The following is a 15,734-nucleotide window of genomic DNA, read 5'->3' on the forward strand; positions in this document are numbered from 1 at the left end:
GGACCAAGCTCTGACACTGATTATACAGGGAGCAGACCACCACAATAAGACAGTCCGAAACCCCATACTCTGAGCACTTCCCACAGGACTTCCCGGGGTGCACGGTCGAATGCCTTCTCCAAGTCCACAAAGCACATGTAGACTGGTTGGGCAAACTCCCATGCACCCTCAAAGACCCTGCCGAGAATATAGAGCTGGTCCACAGTTCCACGACCAGGACGAAAACCACACTGTTCCTCCTGAATCCGAGGTTCGACTCTCCGGCGTAGCCTCCTCTCCAGTACACCTGAATAGACCTTATCGGGAAGGCTGACGAGTGTGATCCCACGATAGTTGGAACACACCCTCCGGTTTCCCTTCTTAAAGAGAGGAACCACCTCCCCCGATGTCCACGCAATGTTGCAGAGTCTTGTCAACCGAGACAGCCCCACAGCATCCAGAGCCTTAAGGAACTCCGGGCGGTTCTCATCCACCCCCGGGGCCTTGCCACCGAGGAGCTTTTTAACTACCTCGGCAACCTCAGCCCCAGAAATAGGAGAGCCCACCACAGATTCCCCAGGCACTGCTTCCTCATAGGAACACGTGCTGGTAGGATTGAGGAGGTCTTCGAAGTATTCCCTCCAACGATCCACAACATCCGCAGTCGAGGTCAGCAGAACACCAGCCCCATCATACACAGCGTTGACATTGCACTGCTTCCCCTTCCTGGGGCGGCGGATGGTGGTCTAGAATTGCTTCGAAGCCGTCCAGAAGTCGTTTTCCATGGCTTCCCCGAACTCCTCCCATGTCCGAGTTTTTGCCTCCGCGACCGCTGAAGCCGCGCACCGCTTGGCCTGTCGGTACCTGTCTGCTGCCTCCGGAGTCCTATGAGCCAAAAGAGCCCGATAGGACTCTTTCTTCAGCTTGAAGGCATCCCTCACCGCTGGACACCAGCGGGTTCTAGGATTACCGCCACGACAGGCACCAACCACCTTGCGGCTACAGCTCTAATCGGTCGCCTCGACAATAGAGGTACGGAACATCGTCCACTCGAACTCAATGTCCAGCGCCTCCCTTGTGACATGTTCAAAGTTCTTCCGGAGGTGGGAATTGAAACTCTCTCTGACAGGAGACTCTGCCAGGCGTTCCCAGCAAACCCTCACAATGCGTTTGGGCCTGCCAGGTCTGCCTGGCATCCTCCCCCACCATCACAGCCAACTCACCACCAGGTGGTGATCGGTAGAAAGCTCCGCCCCTCTCTTCACCCGAGTGTCTAAAACATGAGACCGTAAATCCGATGACACAACTACAAAGTCGATCATGGAACTGTACATGTGGACACCCTTATGTTTGAACATGGTGTTTATTATTGACAATCCGTGACAAGCACAAAAGTCCAATAACAAAACACCACTCGGGTTCAGATCTGAGCGGCCATTCTTCCCAATAGCCTCTCCAGGTTTCACTGTCGTTGCAAACATCAGCGTTGAAGTCCCCCAGTAGAACGAGGGAATCACCCGGGGGAGCACTCTCCAGTACTCCCTCGAGTGAAACCAAAAAGGGTGGGTACTCTGAGCTGCCGTTTGTCAGGACCCGTCCCCCCACCCGAAGGTGGAGGGAAGCTACCCTCTCGTCCACTGGGTTGAACTCCAACGTGCAGGCTTTGAGCCGGGGGGCAACAAGAATTTCCACCCCAGCCCGTCGCCTCTCACTGCTGGCAACGCCAGACTGGAAGAGAGTCCAGCCCCTCTCAAGAGAACTAGTTCCAGAGCTCTTGCTGTGCGTCGAAGTGAGTCCGACTATATCTAGCCGGAACTTCTCCACCTCACGCACTAGCTCAGGCTCCTTCCCCCCTAGCGAGGTGACATTGCACGTCCCAAGAGCTAGCTTATGTAGCCGAGGATCGGACCGCCAAGTGCCCTGCCTTTGGCTGCTGCCCAGCTCACACTGCACCCGACCTCTATGGCCCCTGCTATGGGTGGTGAGCCCATTGGAGGGGAGACCCACGTTGCCTCTTCGGGCTGTGCCCGGCCGGGCCCCCGGCCACCAGGTGCTCGCCATCGTGCCCCACCTCCGGGCCTGGCTCCAGAGGGGGGTGAGGGAAATCTAGGTCCTTTGTTTGTGTTCTTCATAGAGTTCTTCGCGCTGCTCTTTGTCTGATCCCTCACCTAGGATCAGTTTGCCTTGGGAGACCCTACCAGGGGGCATAGAAGCCCCCGGACAACATAGCTCCTAGGATCATTGGGACACGCAAACTCCTCTACCACGTTAAGGTGGTAGCTCAGAGAGGAGCTTGATAATTTACGATTAATAGCTGGTTACTTTCTATCCACACTTCTGTAAAAATGTAATAAACACTTATTCTTTTGTTGTTTGGATACTTTACATTAGTTTTGGGCGATACTACAAAATTGGGTATCGATCCAATACCAAGTAGTTACGGGGGCAGTATTGATCATACCAATGCTGATACTGATACTTCAAAGTTTCCAGATCATTGAATGATTAAATCTTTGGTCACAATTATAATCAGACAAATTAACGATACTAATTAAACAATTAAATTATTGACTTTTTCACATTCATTAAAGACTATATTTTGCACAAAAAAAGGCAATAGTGCAAAGTAACTAAACAAACAAACTACTCTTGGCTCTGATTAAAATATTTAGTTTTTTGTTAGTGTATTTATAAACTACTGCGATGAGGTGGCGACTTGTCCAGGGTGTACACCGCCTTCCGCCCGATTGTAGCTGAGATAGGCTCCAGCGCCCCCCGCGATCCCATAGGGAATAAGCGGTAGAAAATGGATGGATGGATATTTATAAACTATTTCCTGAGTTTGTAAACACTAACAAAAATGAAGAATGTATTTTTTTAAATTGAAAATGTTCAATCCAATTTCTGTAGTATCAACAAAATACTGATACCATACTTGGTATTGTTACTGTAGGTATTTGTAACCAATCCGCCCACCGTTGTTTATATTCAAGAGCTGTAGCTCAGCGGTTAGCACATCCTCCATAGGTGTGTAGTGTAACATGTTTAGCTATTCCTCCAGTGATAATGTTACCTGTAAAAAACATTATTTGCCGCAACGGAGGCGAGGGTGAGTGATTTAGAAGCAGCTTTAAACAGTGAAGGGATGTTAGCTGCTAACTAGCTAGCAAGAATGCTACAGTGTTTCAGGACGTGTTTGTTCGCTTGTCGCTTTCAATTTTGTGGGACACAGCTAGAATGTGTCATCATCAACATGCATTATCACGATATGGCAATAGTATCAAAAGCTCTATCATCAGCCAAGTGTATTTCATTTATAGTGTATAAATTGTGCAACCCTAATGCAAACCAACAGAGCTTTTCTGCCTGTCACTTACACACACCTGGATTTGGAGAGATGCAATGACACCAACTGCTTATCCAACCGTCTATTTCTAACACAGTCTAGTGTACCTAATGTAGTGTCCATTTAATAGATATACTTGGTCTATTACAGGGGTGTCCAAACGTTTTGATTTGGGGGCCGCATTGGGCTAAAAAAAATTGGCCGGGGACCGAAAGCCGACTGCATGTAATTTATATATACCCTATGCATATATGTGTACATATTTATAAATATTATATATACAAAACCCAAAACCGGTGAAGTAGGCACCTTGTGTAAATTATAAATACAAACAGAATACATCCATCCATCCATTTTCTACCACTTGTCCCGTTCAGGGTCGCGGGGGTTGCTGGAGCCTATCTCAGCTGCACACTACACCCTGGACAAGTCGCCACCTCATCGCAGAGCCAACACAGATAGACAGACAACATTCACACTCACATTCACCCACTAGGGTCAATTTAGCGTTGCAATACAATGATTTGCAAATCCTTTTCAACTTATATTCAATTGAATAGACTGCAAAGACAAGGTATTTAATGTTCGAACTGAGAAACCAAATTTTTATTTTGCAAATAATCATTAACTTAGAATTTAATTTAATTTGTGTTCCAGTGTATTGAAAATCATTAAATATTAATGACAATGTTTAAGCAACATTGTTAATTCTGTATTGAACAACATGTATTGTTAATGTGAGTCATGTTAGTGTCAGGGCAAATGTATTTTTTATTAAACAAAATACAATTGTGTTAACTATAATTTATTTTAAATTTAACATTGGTGCATTTAAATGGAGCTACCAAATGTGTTTATTAATTTGGCACTAATTATTGATAATGTTAGATTAACCATCAATATTACAAAACACAAAACCAGTGAAGTTGGCATGTTGTATAAATCATAAATAAAAACGGAATACTATATTAAATTGAATAGACTGCAAAGACAAGATATTTAATGTTGGAACTGAGAAACTATTTTTTTTTTGCAAATAATCATCAACTTAGAATTTAATTGCAGCAACACATTGCAAAAAAGTTGGCACAGGGGCATTTTTACCACTGTGTTACATGGCCTTTCCTTTTAACAACACTCAGTAAACATTTGGGAACTGAGGAGACCAATTTTTGAAGCTTTTCAGGTGGAATTATTTCCTATTCTTGCTTGATGTACAGCTTAAGTTGTTTAACAGTCCGAGGTCTCCATTGTCGTATTTTAGGCTTCATATTGTGGCACACATTTTCAATGGGAGACAGGTCTGGACTACAGGCAGGCCAGTCTAGTATCCCCACTCTTTTACTACGAAGCCACACTGTTGTAACACGTGCAGAATGTGGGTTGGCATTGTCTTGCTGAAATAAGCAGGGGCGTCCATGAAAAATACATTGCTTGGATGGCACCATATGTTGCTCCAAAACCTGTATGTACCTTTCAGCATTAATGGCGCCTTCACAGATGTGTACAACCCCATACCAACACAGATGCTGGCTTTTGAACTTTGCGCTTACAACATCCCGGATGGATCATTTCCTCTTTGGTCCGGAGGACACGACGTCCACAGTTTCCAAAAACAATTTGAAATGTGGACTCGTCAGACCACAGAACACTTTTCCACTTTGCATCAGTCCATCTTAGATGAGCTCGGGCCCAGCGAAGCCGGCAGCGTTTCTGGGTGTTGTTGATAAATGGCTTTCGCTTTGCATAGTAGAGTTTTAACTTGCACTTATAGATGTAGCGACAAACTGCAGTTACTGACAGTGGTTTTCTGAAGTGTTCCTGAGCCCATGTGGTGATATCCTTTACACTCTGATGTCGCTTTTTGATGTAGTACCACCTGGGGGATCGGAGGTCGCGGGCATTCAATGTTGGTTTTCGTCCTTGCCGCTTATGTGCAGTGATTTCTCCAGATTCTCTGAACCTTTTGATGATATTACAGACCATAGATGGTGAAATCCCTAAATTCCTTGCTTTTGCTCATTGAGAAATGTTGTTCTTAAACTGTTTGACAATTTGCTCACGCATTTGTTCACAAAGTGGTGACCCTCGCCCCGTCCTTGTTTGTGAATGACTGAAGCTGCTTTTATACCCAATCATGGCACCCACCTGTTCCTAATTAGCCTGTTCACCTGTGGGATGTTCCAAATAAGTGTTTGATGAGCATTCTTCAACTTTCTCAGTCTTTTTTGCCACTTGTGCCAGCTTTTTTGAAACATGTTGCAGGCATCAAATTCCAAATGAGCTAATATTTGCAGAAAATAAAGTTTACCAGTTTGAACATTAAGTATCTTTTTTTTGCAGTCTATTCAATTGAATATAGGTTGAAAAGGATTTGCAAATCATTGTATTCTGTTTTTATTTACGATTAACACAACGTGCCAACTTCACTGGTTTTGGGTTTTGTACATAAAATGTTATAATATCCACCCTTCCATGTCCCCCCGCGACCTCGAGAGGGACAATCGGTAGAAAATAGATGAATGGATGGATATAGAATTAATACAATTAGGTATCAAGAGTATGTGAAAGTTCGACTCTACATTGTTTACTTTCGTGACAACCTCTTTAAAGGTCTCTACTCATTTAGAAATATCAAGCAGCTAAAATGTGCCAAACATGGACAAGTGTAGAGAGTGTTTTGCATTTTTCCCACAATGCATTGTAGTGGATTTAAATTGGTGCAATTTTGAATATGAATGGTACTTTTATTTTTTTTTAATAATATCACTAAGTTCAGTGAGCAGGTTGAGATATGTGTGACCATGTGTGTTGACTTTTTCTTTTTCTTTTCACCATGAGTGGGAAAGGTTGTTTGGATTGGGTTGTATAAATGAATACTGTGCTTGAAACTTAAAAGTAATATTTCTGTTCACTGGTTTGCAGTTTTAATGTTGTCCACAAGATGGTGGTAAATCAGCTACAGTTATTTGTCAGATATCCTCAAGTAAATTAGAGCCTCCGCGCGGATTGAGTCCTTATTAATCCCATGACGTGTCGTGGGCCAATTTGAAGACGCCGGCGGGCCGTAGTTTGGACACCCCTGGTCTACAAAGAGGTATTAACGGGCTTTCACCTGGTAGCACAGTGAGAAAGGCGCTGCGGAAGCTGTATCCCATGGTGTTGGCACCTAAACAGATGTACATGCCGGCATCCTCCTCCTTGGCGCGGGTAATGAGCAGCTTGTTGAGGTAGGAGCCGTCCGGTCGCGACCACACCTCCCCTGTGGGCAGCACCACAAAGCGGTGGTCTCCCACTTCAATGGTGGAGTTGTAGCGGCTCTCCTCATTAGTCTCCACGCGTTTCAGCCACTGGATCACCGGCTTCACATCGCTTCTCACTTTGCACTGGAACGAAGTGGTGCCGCCGTAGTCCACCGTGGTGTTGAGAGGGTGAGTGCCTGTCAGGACAGGTTTGGAGTTGGTCCTCTCTGTGGGGACACACAAATAGACAACGACTTTGTGATACCACAGTGCTTAAACATCCACAGTGACAGACAGAGAGGAAGGAACAGCACATCCATCCATTACTTTTCTACCGCTTGTCCCTTTCAGGGTTGCTGGAGCCTATCCCAGCTGCAATTGGGCGGAAGGCGGGGTACACCCTGGACAAGTCACAACCTCATCACAGGGCCAACACAGATAGACAGACAACATTCACACTCACATTCACACACTAGGGCCAATTTAGTGTTGCCAATCAACCTATCCCCAGGTGCATGTCTTTGGAGGTGGGAGGAAGCCGGAGTTCCCCGAGGGAACCCACGCAGCCCCGGGGACAACATGCAAACTCCTCACAGAAAGACCCTGAGCCCGGGGATCCAATCCAGGACCTTCTTAACAGCACATGTTACACAGTAAGTAAGTGTGAGTAGTTTCCTCTTTCTGTGTTCCTGCTTGTACAATTCAGGTTCTGCTGGCAGCCGGCCTTTAATCAGCTCCAGATTGAGTGGAGGGTCTTTGAGTTAAAGCGCCTCTTGCCTCTTGCACACCCCAACCCCCCCAATCCCCACAGCAAACACCAGGGGACAAGGCCTCTCTATCCTGCACGCTTCCTCAATGTGCTTCTCATATACGTGATTACACACACTCATCCAGCATGCTGCAAAGACGAATGAGACATTCTTTTAAAGCGTACAAAGCTTCTGCTGAAAAAAAAAATCAGAACCACTCTTACAGAGTTGAGTCCCTTTCACATTTGAACCGATACGGTTTCAATTCCCGGTACCTGGGAATTGATACTGGCACGCACATCAGTGTTTGTTCATGTGTTAATAAATGTTAATTAATTCCACGACATTAGACGGCAGAAGTGTATAGACTATGGTATGTTGCCTCGCCAGGGAGTAGTCTTTGCCATTAAGCTGAATCAAATCTTTTGTTGCGCTCCGAAAAAGTGTTAATACTGTAAGTATTGTACCTTTTACACACCAGTTATTTGATTGTATTGTGCATCTTAGTCACCAAATTTGGAGCAATTGAAATTGCCATGTAAAATGCTAATGCTAATCAGTAGCAGTTTTATGACAAATCCAATATAAATTAGCATCAGAATAGCGCATTTTTCAAAATGGAGCCTTACCTTTTTATGTTACATGCACTGCACATACGCCCTCACCTGTGTCTCTTTTACTGATTACTTCTCCCTTATCGATGATTGATTGTGATTGGACAGCATACGGGTACCCAGGAGCAAAAGCTCAGAGCTGGAGCAAAAGCCGACCGACCTCCCTCCCCTCTTCCTCTCTCTCTCTCTCTCTCTCTCTCTCTCTCTCTCTCTCTCTCTCTCTCTCTCTCTCTCTCTCTCTCTCTCTCTCTCTCTCTCTCTCTCTCTCTCTCTCTCTCTCTCTCTCTCTCTCTCTCTCTCTCCTTTTCTCTCTCTCTCTCCCTATTGCTCTTCCTCTCCTCCCCCTTCTCCCAAGTCCATAGCGTCCATTCTATATGTTACGCGTCCCTTTTAAACTAGACAATGGCACGGGGACTGTAATATAATTGGGGGATCATCCGGAAACATTTGAATCTTCAAAGACAAAAAAACATAATTGAGGCGAAAAAACCTTGGTTAACTTTAAAACACTACGTGGTAAAAAAGTTAGATTTTTGTTAATTAGGCTTGTGTTGCAATACTGAATATATCTATTTTGTATACAGGGTTTTCTATCAGGCATACTTGCTATGTTGGTATAGAATATACAACATTATCCAGAGGCAGTTTGGCTGCGTCTGCTCTGAGTGCTGCTTGAGTGCTTTGCCCGACCGAGTCTGCAACTAGACGTGACGTCACATGCAACAAATGTATCGAAATATGGCACTGTTTGATTTTACGTGAATCTATACCCACTAGTACAGACGGAATTCTGTCAATACTTATAAAAGTACCAACTTCAGTATCAATCCCTACACTCTTACAGCCATTAGGTGCATGCTGAGCTTGTAGAAAATGGATAAATGGATTGATGGATGGATGAGCTAGTGGAACTTTCACGTACAACTTGCCATCTACTGCCTCGTTCTTGTCAGAGTGCATGCTGCTGATTTCATCACGATATTTTAGTTTACATTTGTTGACATGTTTCGGTGATACTCACGTATGACCTCCACTTTGTACGTGGCATTGATTTCTCCAGCCTGATTAGCCACCTTGCAGGTGTATCTACCGCTGTGTTCGGGCATTAGGTTCTTCAGGGTCAGGGTCCACTTGTTCTGGCGGCCCTCGCCGACCTGCTGCCCGGTCAGCGGCTGGTCGTCCTTCAGCCACACAATGTACGGACGAGGGGTCCCACTTGCTGTACATTTGAGCCGCACTGAGCTGCCCACGGGTCGGGCTATTACCCTCTTCCTCATCTTGGCGGGCTGTGTGAAGCGGGGGCGCACTATTGGGCATAGCAAAAGTGCTAATTGTGAATCCTGACATTTGCATTGCACAGTGATAGACCTACCAAGCTTTTCCACCAAGCCATCAGCACTGTGCTCTGATGGCGTTCCATCAGACATGGCGGGTCCTGTCCTATGAGAACCAGAGTCATCTGTTGACACAGCAACATAACAGTTGGTTATGCATTTTCAAAACCTGATAAAAAGTGAGGAGAGTTGTTTGCACGAAAGGCCAGCGTGAGTTCTGTGAATATTTAACTGTGCCAAAAGAGTGGAATAGGGTCTTTAAAGTGATTATGGCCTCACCTATGACATATCTGATATCTTCATTAGACAAATGGTCAATGACTTATGGCCAATTAGTGCAAAGACGTTTTGCTTGATGCTTTTAAACCAATCGTTTTCTTGTTTTACAGTCACATGCTTTAAAGGGGAATTTAATATGTTTGGGAAAATACATGACCACAGATGGATTTTTTTTAATGCTTCTAAATAGTAAATACATTTGATCAAAAGTCCGCTTACAATGGAGCCTATGGGAGTCGTTCAATTCTGCCTATAGAGCCCCTAAAAAGATCCAAACACTTCCATTACAGTTTTATATACATGATGTAAGTATATATGTAATGTAATAACGAGCACATTTATAATAACATTTAATATTTACATATAATTATCATTTTAAGCATACGCGGCGCATTTATTTAAAAAACGTATCACCTTTGTTTGTATTTTCTTCATCACTGATTATTGCTCACTGGAGAGTTTGTGAGAGCCAACAAACATAATAAAACTTCACTTACTGCTAGGATGTTCATATATTCTCATTTAGATTAAAAATGTCTCATAACCCTCGCGAAGAAACGGGGTGAGGAGGGTGAGGGGAACAAGTGGTTTTCGTGTTGTTCTCGCCAGTGCCAAGTTCTATATGGCTATCAAAGTGTACCAACTTGTCGGACTATATCAACAGCCACCTTCTGTCGAGGTGAGATGCATGATTTATGTTATACAATAAACTTCCAGGAAGCAGGGAAACGAGGAAGCAGCTGATCGTCGGAAGTGATCAAGCGCCGCTATAAATAGTTTGTGTTAGTGCTTATAATAACAATATCACTAATAATTGGTTATTATTCAAGTCACAAAATGTAAATGGAGTATTGTTGGCGCTTTTTGAGTTGTTATTTATCGGATTTTATGGGCGAAATAGTGGAGCTCCCATTGGCTCCGCTGTAAGCGAACTTTTATTTATGTTTATGTAATATCTGGAATGCATTAAAAACAAATCCATGTGTTGTCATTTATTTCATAATGATTGTGAACGATAGGAACAATTCCATAAAAAGTGCAGTTCCCCTTTAAGAACCCAATAGTGACACAACCAACTGTCGGTGAAGGGTGCTGGATGACATCATCGAATTTGCATAATTGATGTGTCATTTTTTTCATGGTTGCTGTGGAAGAGATATAAAAAGAAAAAATAATATATTTATACATTACTGCAGTCAAATTATTATTTTTTTTAAGTCATATAATTACAATTTAGAATTTTGATTTATTGTGATTAATTGCAGCAAATTACTTGCCTGCATAAATTTAATAAACTTAAAAAAAGATTCATTTTCAGAATCTCAAATAGGAAAATGTTTGACTTGAATGGCTTGAGACTGGAAGGTTGTGAGTTCAAACCCCGGCCGAGTCATTCCAAAGACTATAAAAATGGGATCCATTGCCTCCCTGCTTGGCACTCAGCATCAAGGCTTAGAATTGGGGGTTAAATCACCAAATGATTCCCGAACGAGGCCACCGCTGCTTCTCACTGCTCCCCTCACCTCCCAGGGGGTGAACATGGGGATGGGTAAAATGCATAGGATAATTTCACCACAGCTAGTGTGTGTGTGTGACTATCGTAACTTTAACTTCATTTATTTGCTCAAAACTTGGTAAAATGACTATCTAAAGTCCTGTTGAGGTGTATTTTTAAACCAGCACACCAGTTGGAGTCTCCTTACTCATCTTTGCACTGATGTATGCATTGACATGGTCACTGACTGGGGGTGACGAGGGGGCACATGTGAGCGCAAAGAATAGGCTTCATCAGTATCATGCAGTATCTATCACGCTTTAAACCCTGCTTCGAAAAGCTGTGTACTAAAGACATGCTTCTTGTAGCCATTAATCCTGACTTTCTCATCTTAATAAAAAATCAGCATAAATTGTTTTATTCTTCTTTGTTTTGTAGATTTAAGTGTTTTATTTTTTGTTTTTAAACGTCCGCTCCCTGGAGAACAAACTGGACTACCTGAAGCTGGATTTAAATGCAAGACGCAAGATGAGAGACTGTTGCGCCATATTTCTAACAGAAACGTGGCTGAAACCATCCGTTCCGGACGAGGCAGTTAGCATCGAGGGGCTAACTATCTTTCGGTCGGACAGGAGCAGAACTCTCACTGGTAAATCCCGAGGCGGTGGTGTTTGTATATACGTCAATAACAACTGGTGCAATAATGGGAAGATAGTATCACGTCACTACTCTCCTGATGTAGACCTATTAACTATAAAATGCAGGCCATTTTATTTACCCAGGGAATTCAGTGCTATGATCTTCACAGCAGTGTACATTCCTCCCAGTGCTAACACCAAAGAAGCTTTGAATGCTTTGTACTGCTCCATCAATGAACTGCAATCTACACATCCAGAGGGAGTTTTCATCGTGGCAGGGGATTTTAATCAAGCTAACATGAAAACTGTGTTCCCTCATTTCCATCAATATGTGAATTTTGCAACCAGGGGGAAAATTGGACTTGGTGTATAGTAATATTAAACATGCGTATAAAGCTGCACCACGCCCCCACCTCGGCTCCTCAGACCATCTATCTGTGATGCTAATTCCTGCATACAAGCCACAGTGAAGCAGGTGAGGACATGGTCAGAGGGAGCAATGTCAGCATTACAAGACTGCTTCGAAACCACAGACTGGGACATGTTCAAGGCAGCCGCCACCGATAATCACCACACATGTGTGGAGGAGTATGCAGAGTCTGTGTCCGCATATATTCAGAAGTGCATGGAGGATGTCAGTGTGATCAAGAACATCCCCACACGGGCCAACGAGAAACCCTGGATGAACAGTGAGGTACGTGCAATGCTGAAGGCTCGGAACAAGGCTTTTAAGTCTGGCGACATGGTGGCATTAAAAACAGCGAGAGCTAACCTGAACCGTGCCATTAAGGTTGCAAAACGTGCTCACAGTCAGAAAGTGCAGGACTTCTTCGACAACCCCACAAACACTAGACGAATGTGGCAGGGCATACAGGTCATCACAGACTATAAAGCTGCCCCCTGTCCCTGTGACAACAGTATCAGCTTCGTAAATGACCTTAACAACTACTTTGCAAGGTTTGAGGCACTTAACACCACTTCGGCGAGAAAATCCATCCCTCGCCCTGATGAGCAGCCGCTCAACCTAGACATAGCGGATGTCCGGAAAACCCTGAGGAGAGTGAACCCCAGGAAAGCACCGGGACCTGATGACATTCCGGGCAAGGTGCTTAAGGGATGTGCAGACCAGCTGGCTGGGGTTCTCACAGACATCTTCAACATCTCGCTGACCCAGGCTGTGGTACCATCATGCTTTATGACGGCCACAATCATTCCAGTGCCTAAAAAACCCACAATCTCCTCCCTCAATGATTACCGCCCCGTTGCACTCACCCCCATCATAATGAAGTGCTTCGAGAGGATGGTAAAGGAATATATTGTCTCCAGACTTCCCCCCACATTCGACCCATACAAGTTTGCTCATCGCCCTAACCGCTCCACAGAAGACGCCATCTCCTCTGCACTCCACCTGAGCTTAGAACTTCTGGAAGGAAAGGACACACACGTGCGGATGTTGTTTCTGGACTTCACCTCAGCATTCAACATCATCATCCCGCAGCACTTGGTGAGCAAACTGGCCCCCCTTGGATTCAGTAGCCCCCTATGCAACTGGCTGCTTGACTTCCTCACAGACAGACCCCAGTCTATGAGAGTGGGCAACAACACCTCCAGTGCCATCTCCCTGAGCACCGTTTCCCTCCAGGGCTGCGTCCTGAGTCCGTGGCTGTTCACGTTGATGACTCATGACTGCTGCGCTAGGTCCACTACCAACCACATTGTTAAGTATGCGGACGACACGACAGTAGTGGGCCTCATCCGTGACAACAACGACATGGACTACAGGAAAGAGGTGAAACATCTGGTTGAATGGTGCGGAACCAACAATCTGGTCTTGAATGTCGACAAGACCAAGGAGATCATCGTTGACTTCAGGAAGCACCAGTCCAGCCACGCTCCACTCTTCATCAGCGGCACAGCGGTGAAGATGGTAAGCAGCACCAAGTTCCTGGGGGTGCAGATAACTGACAATATAACCTGGTCCCTACACACCGGAACTCTTGTAAAAAGAGCTCAGCAGCGCATGTGTAGGTGTACACCTAATATTGTGCACATATTTCTTTATGTATCTCTAATAACCTGAGATCCCTCAAAATGTTTTAATCCAATCGCACCCAGGGCCTTGGCCATAGGCTCGGCCAATCAATGACTTGCAGGCTAGTGGACTGGCGAATGGAAGGAGAGGAGAGGCGGGACAAAAGAAGAGAGGGAAAAACAGAAAGAGACGGAAGATGGCGGTGCCCGAAGAGCTCCGAGGCTAACGAAGATTTTCGGTAAGATAACAGTAAATAACAGTTTAGCTCTTAGTTACCGCGTGTGTGACAGGGTAATCTGAGCTACGGAACTGCTAAGGGTTGAGTGGCGTGTGGAAGAGCGGAAGACTCCACGCTAACAACGCTGAGGAGCCGTCCGCCATTATACCAGCAACAAGTATAAGTCGCGTAGTGCGAGGCACCCGTTAGGGAGGGAAAAGTGTTTTTTTTACTCAGTTATATGACTGACCGTCGTCAACGTGGGAGTCTCGTCACGTCAAAGAAGGACGACGCTGCAGTACGGACGTGTTTGTGGCTCCTCTCCCCGCTCTCCTCCTCATCCTCTCACGCCAGTGATATACGGTGCGGTTGGTGAGTATAAAGACTTCCCTGCCACACATAACTTCACCATTTGGACCGGACAATGCGCTCATGATGGACACGGGTTTTTTTTGTTTTTCAAACGGAACGTTGCGTGGGACAATCCAAACCGAAAAGGAACTTTGAACTGACTGTGAACAATGAGACGACATTGAATACTGTGGAAACTGTGTGAGACTGTTTTTGGGTTTACTATTAATAGCAAAGGTACTGTGTGTGCTTTGTGTTCACAAGCATACGACTGCTATTTGCATACGTGGTAATTTTGCTGTTTTTTTTGTGTATAGACACATGCTGATGGTGTTGAATCCAGTTTTCAGGTGTTATTGTGCCACTCGAGTGAAGTGAAGGTGAACACAACGTTTTGGGATTCTTATAGTGGTTACAGATTATTAGAGGAATCATTCCTATAAGTTTATATTTTGTTTATATATTTTGTTATTTACTTTTCTACTTAGTATTAGAGTACTAATACTAGTGTAATGAATAACAATCTTTTTCAACTTTCACGATACTGATTTTATTGTGAGGTTTTTTCCTTTCTCTGAAGTAGGGGCGTCTCGTCCTCTGTTCTGGAGCATAATAGTTAGGGGGAATACAGTAAGTCCCACACACTGACACTTACTCACTTATTCTGTACTTTAGGTTCTCACCGTGACAGGTAAAATCCTAGAGCCTAAGCTATTGTGTTTTTGAGTGGACACGAGACTAATAGGCCTGGGGGTTAGGGATTTAGCTCCTCTAACTTCCTGCCATTCAGGGAAGAGTGATTTACCCCTGCTAAGCAGACGTAGGTCCCGTCTGTTACACATGCACTTTTTGCGTCGGATGAAAAGAGCACAGCTCCCTCCCCCCATTCTCAGCACATTCTACAGAGGCACTATAGAGAGCCTGCTGACCAACTGCATCTCTGTCTGGACTGGAGCCTGCAATGCCTCAGACTGGAAGTCTCTCCAGAGAGTGGTGAGGACGGCGGAAAAGATCATCAGGACTCCTCTTCCTCCTATCCAGGAGATCGCAAAAAGCCTGCAAAGACTCCTCCCACCCCCACCAAGGACTGTTTTCACTGCTGGACTCTAGAAAGAGGTTCCGCAGCCTCCGAAGCAGAACCTCCAGGTTCTGTAACAGCTTCTTCCCTCAGGCCGTAAGACTCTTGAATGCATCATAATTAAATTATCCCCTCAACTCCCCCCAAAATGGGTTAACTCGCTGGAATAAAAAAGACAATATAAACATACATCCATAAATGTGGATGCATGTGAAAAAGTGCAATATATTTATCTGTACAGTAACCTATTTATTTATTTATATATGCACCGTATTGCTTTTTTATCCTGCACTACTATGAGCTTATGTAATGACATTTCGTTCTTATCTGTACTGTAAAGTTCAAATTTGAATGACAATAAAAAGGAAATCTAAGTCTAA

At 44.5% G+C, this 15,734-nt stretch overlaps 1 protein-coding gene across 2 annotated transcripts in view; it reads right to left on the reverse strand.

Moving 5' to 3' along the window:
• LOC133611772 (fibroblast growth factor receptor-like 1) overlaps positions 1-15,734 on the reverse strand; it is a 99,147-nt gene that overhangs the window by 5,642 nt on the left and 77,771 nt on the right. For both annotated transcript variants that reach the window (XR_009816034.2, XM_061968897.2), the window contains exons 4-6: positions 9,303-9,389; positions 8,952-9,236; positions 6,441-6,794 (exon numbers count right to left, since the gene is read on the reverse strand). Coding sequence is in view for 1 of the 2 variants with exons in the window: in XM_061968897.2 (XP_061824881.1) it covers positions 6,441-6,794; positions 8,952-9,236; positions 9,303-9,389 (726 nt within the window). In the remaining variant the exon portion in view is untranslated. The remainder of the gene's footprint in view (positions 1-6,440; positions 6,795-8,951; positions 9,237-9,302; positions 9,390-15,734) is intronic.

Source organism: Nerophis lumbriciformis, linkage group LG08 (assembly GCF_033978685.3).
Source record: "Nerophis lumbriciformis linkage group LG08, RoL_Nlum_v2.1, whole genome shotgun sequence".
NCBI classification, from domain to species: Eukaryota; Metazoa; Chordata; class Actinopteri; order Syngnathiformes; family Syngnathidae; genus Nerophis; species Nerophis lumbriciformis.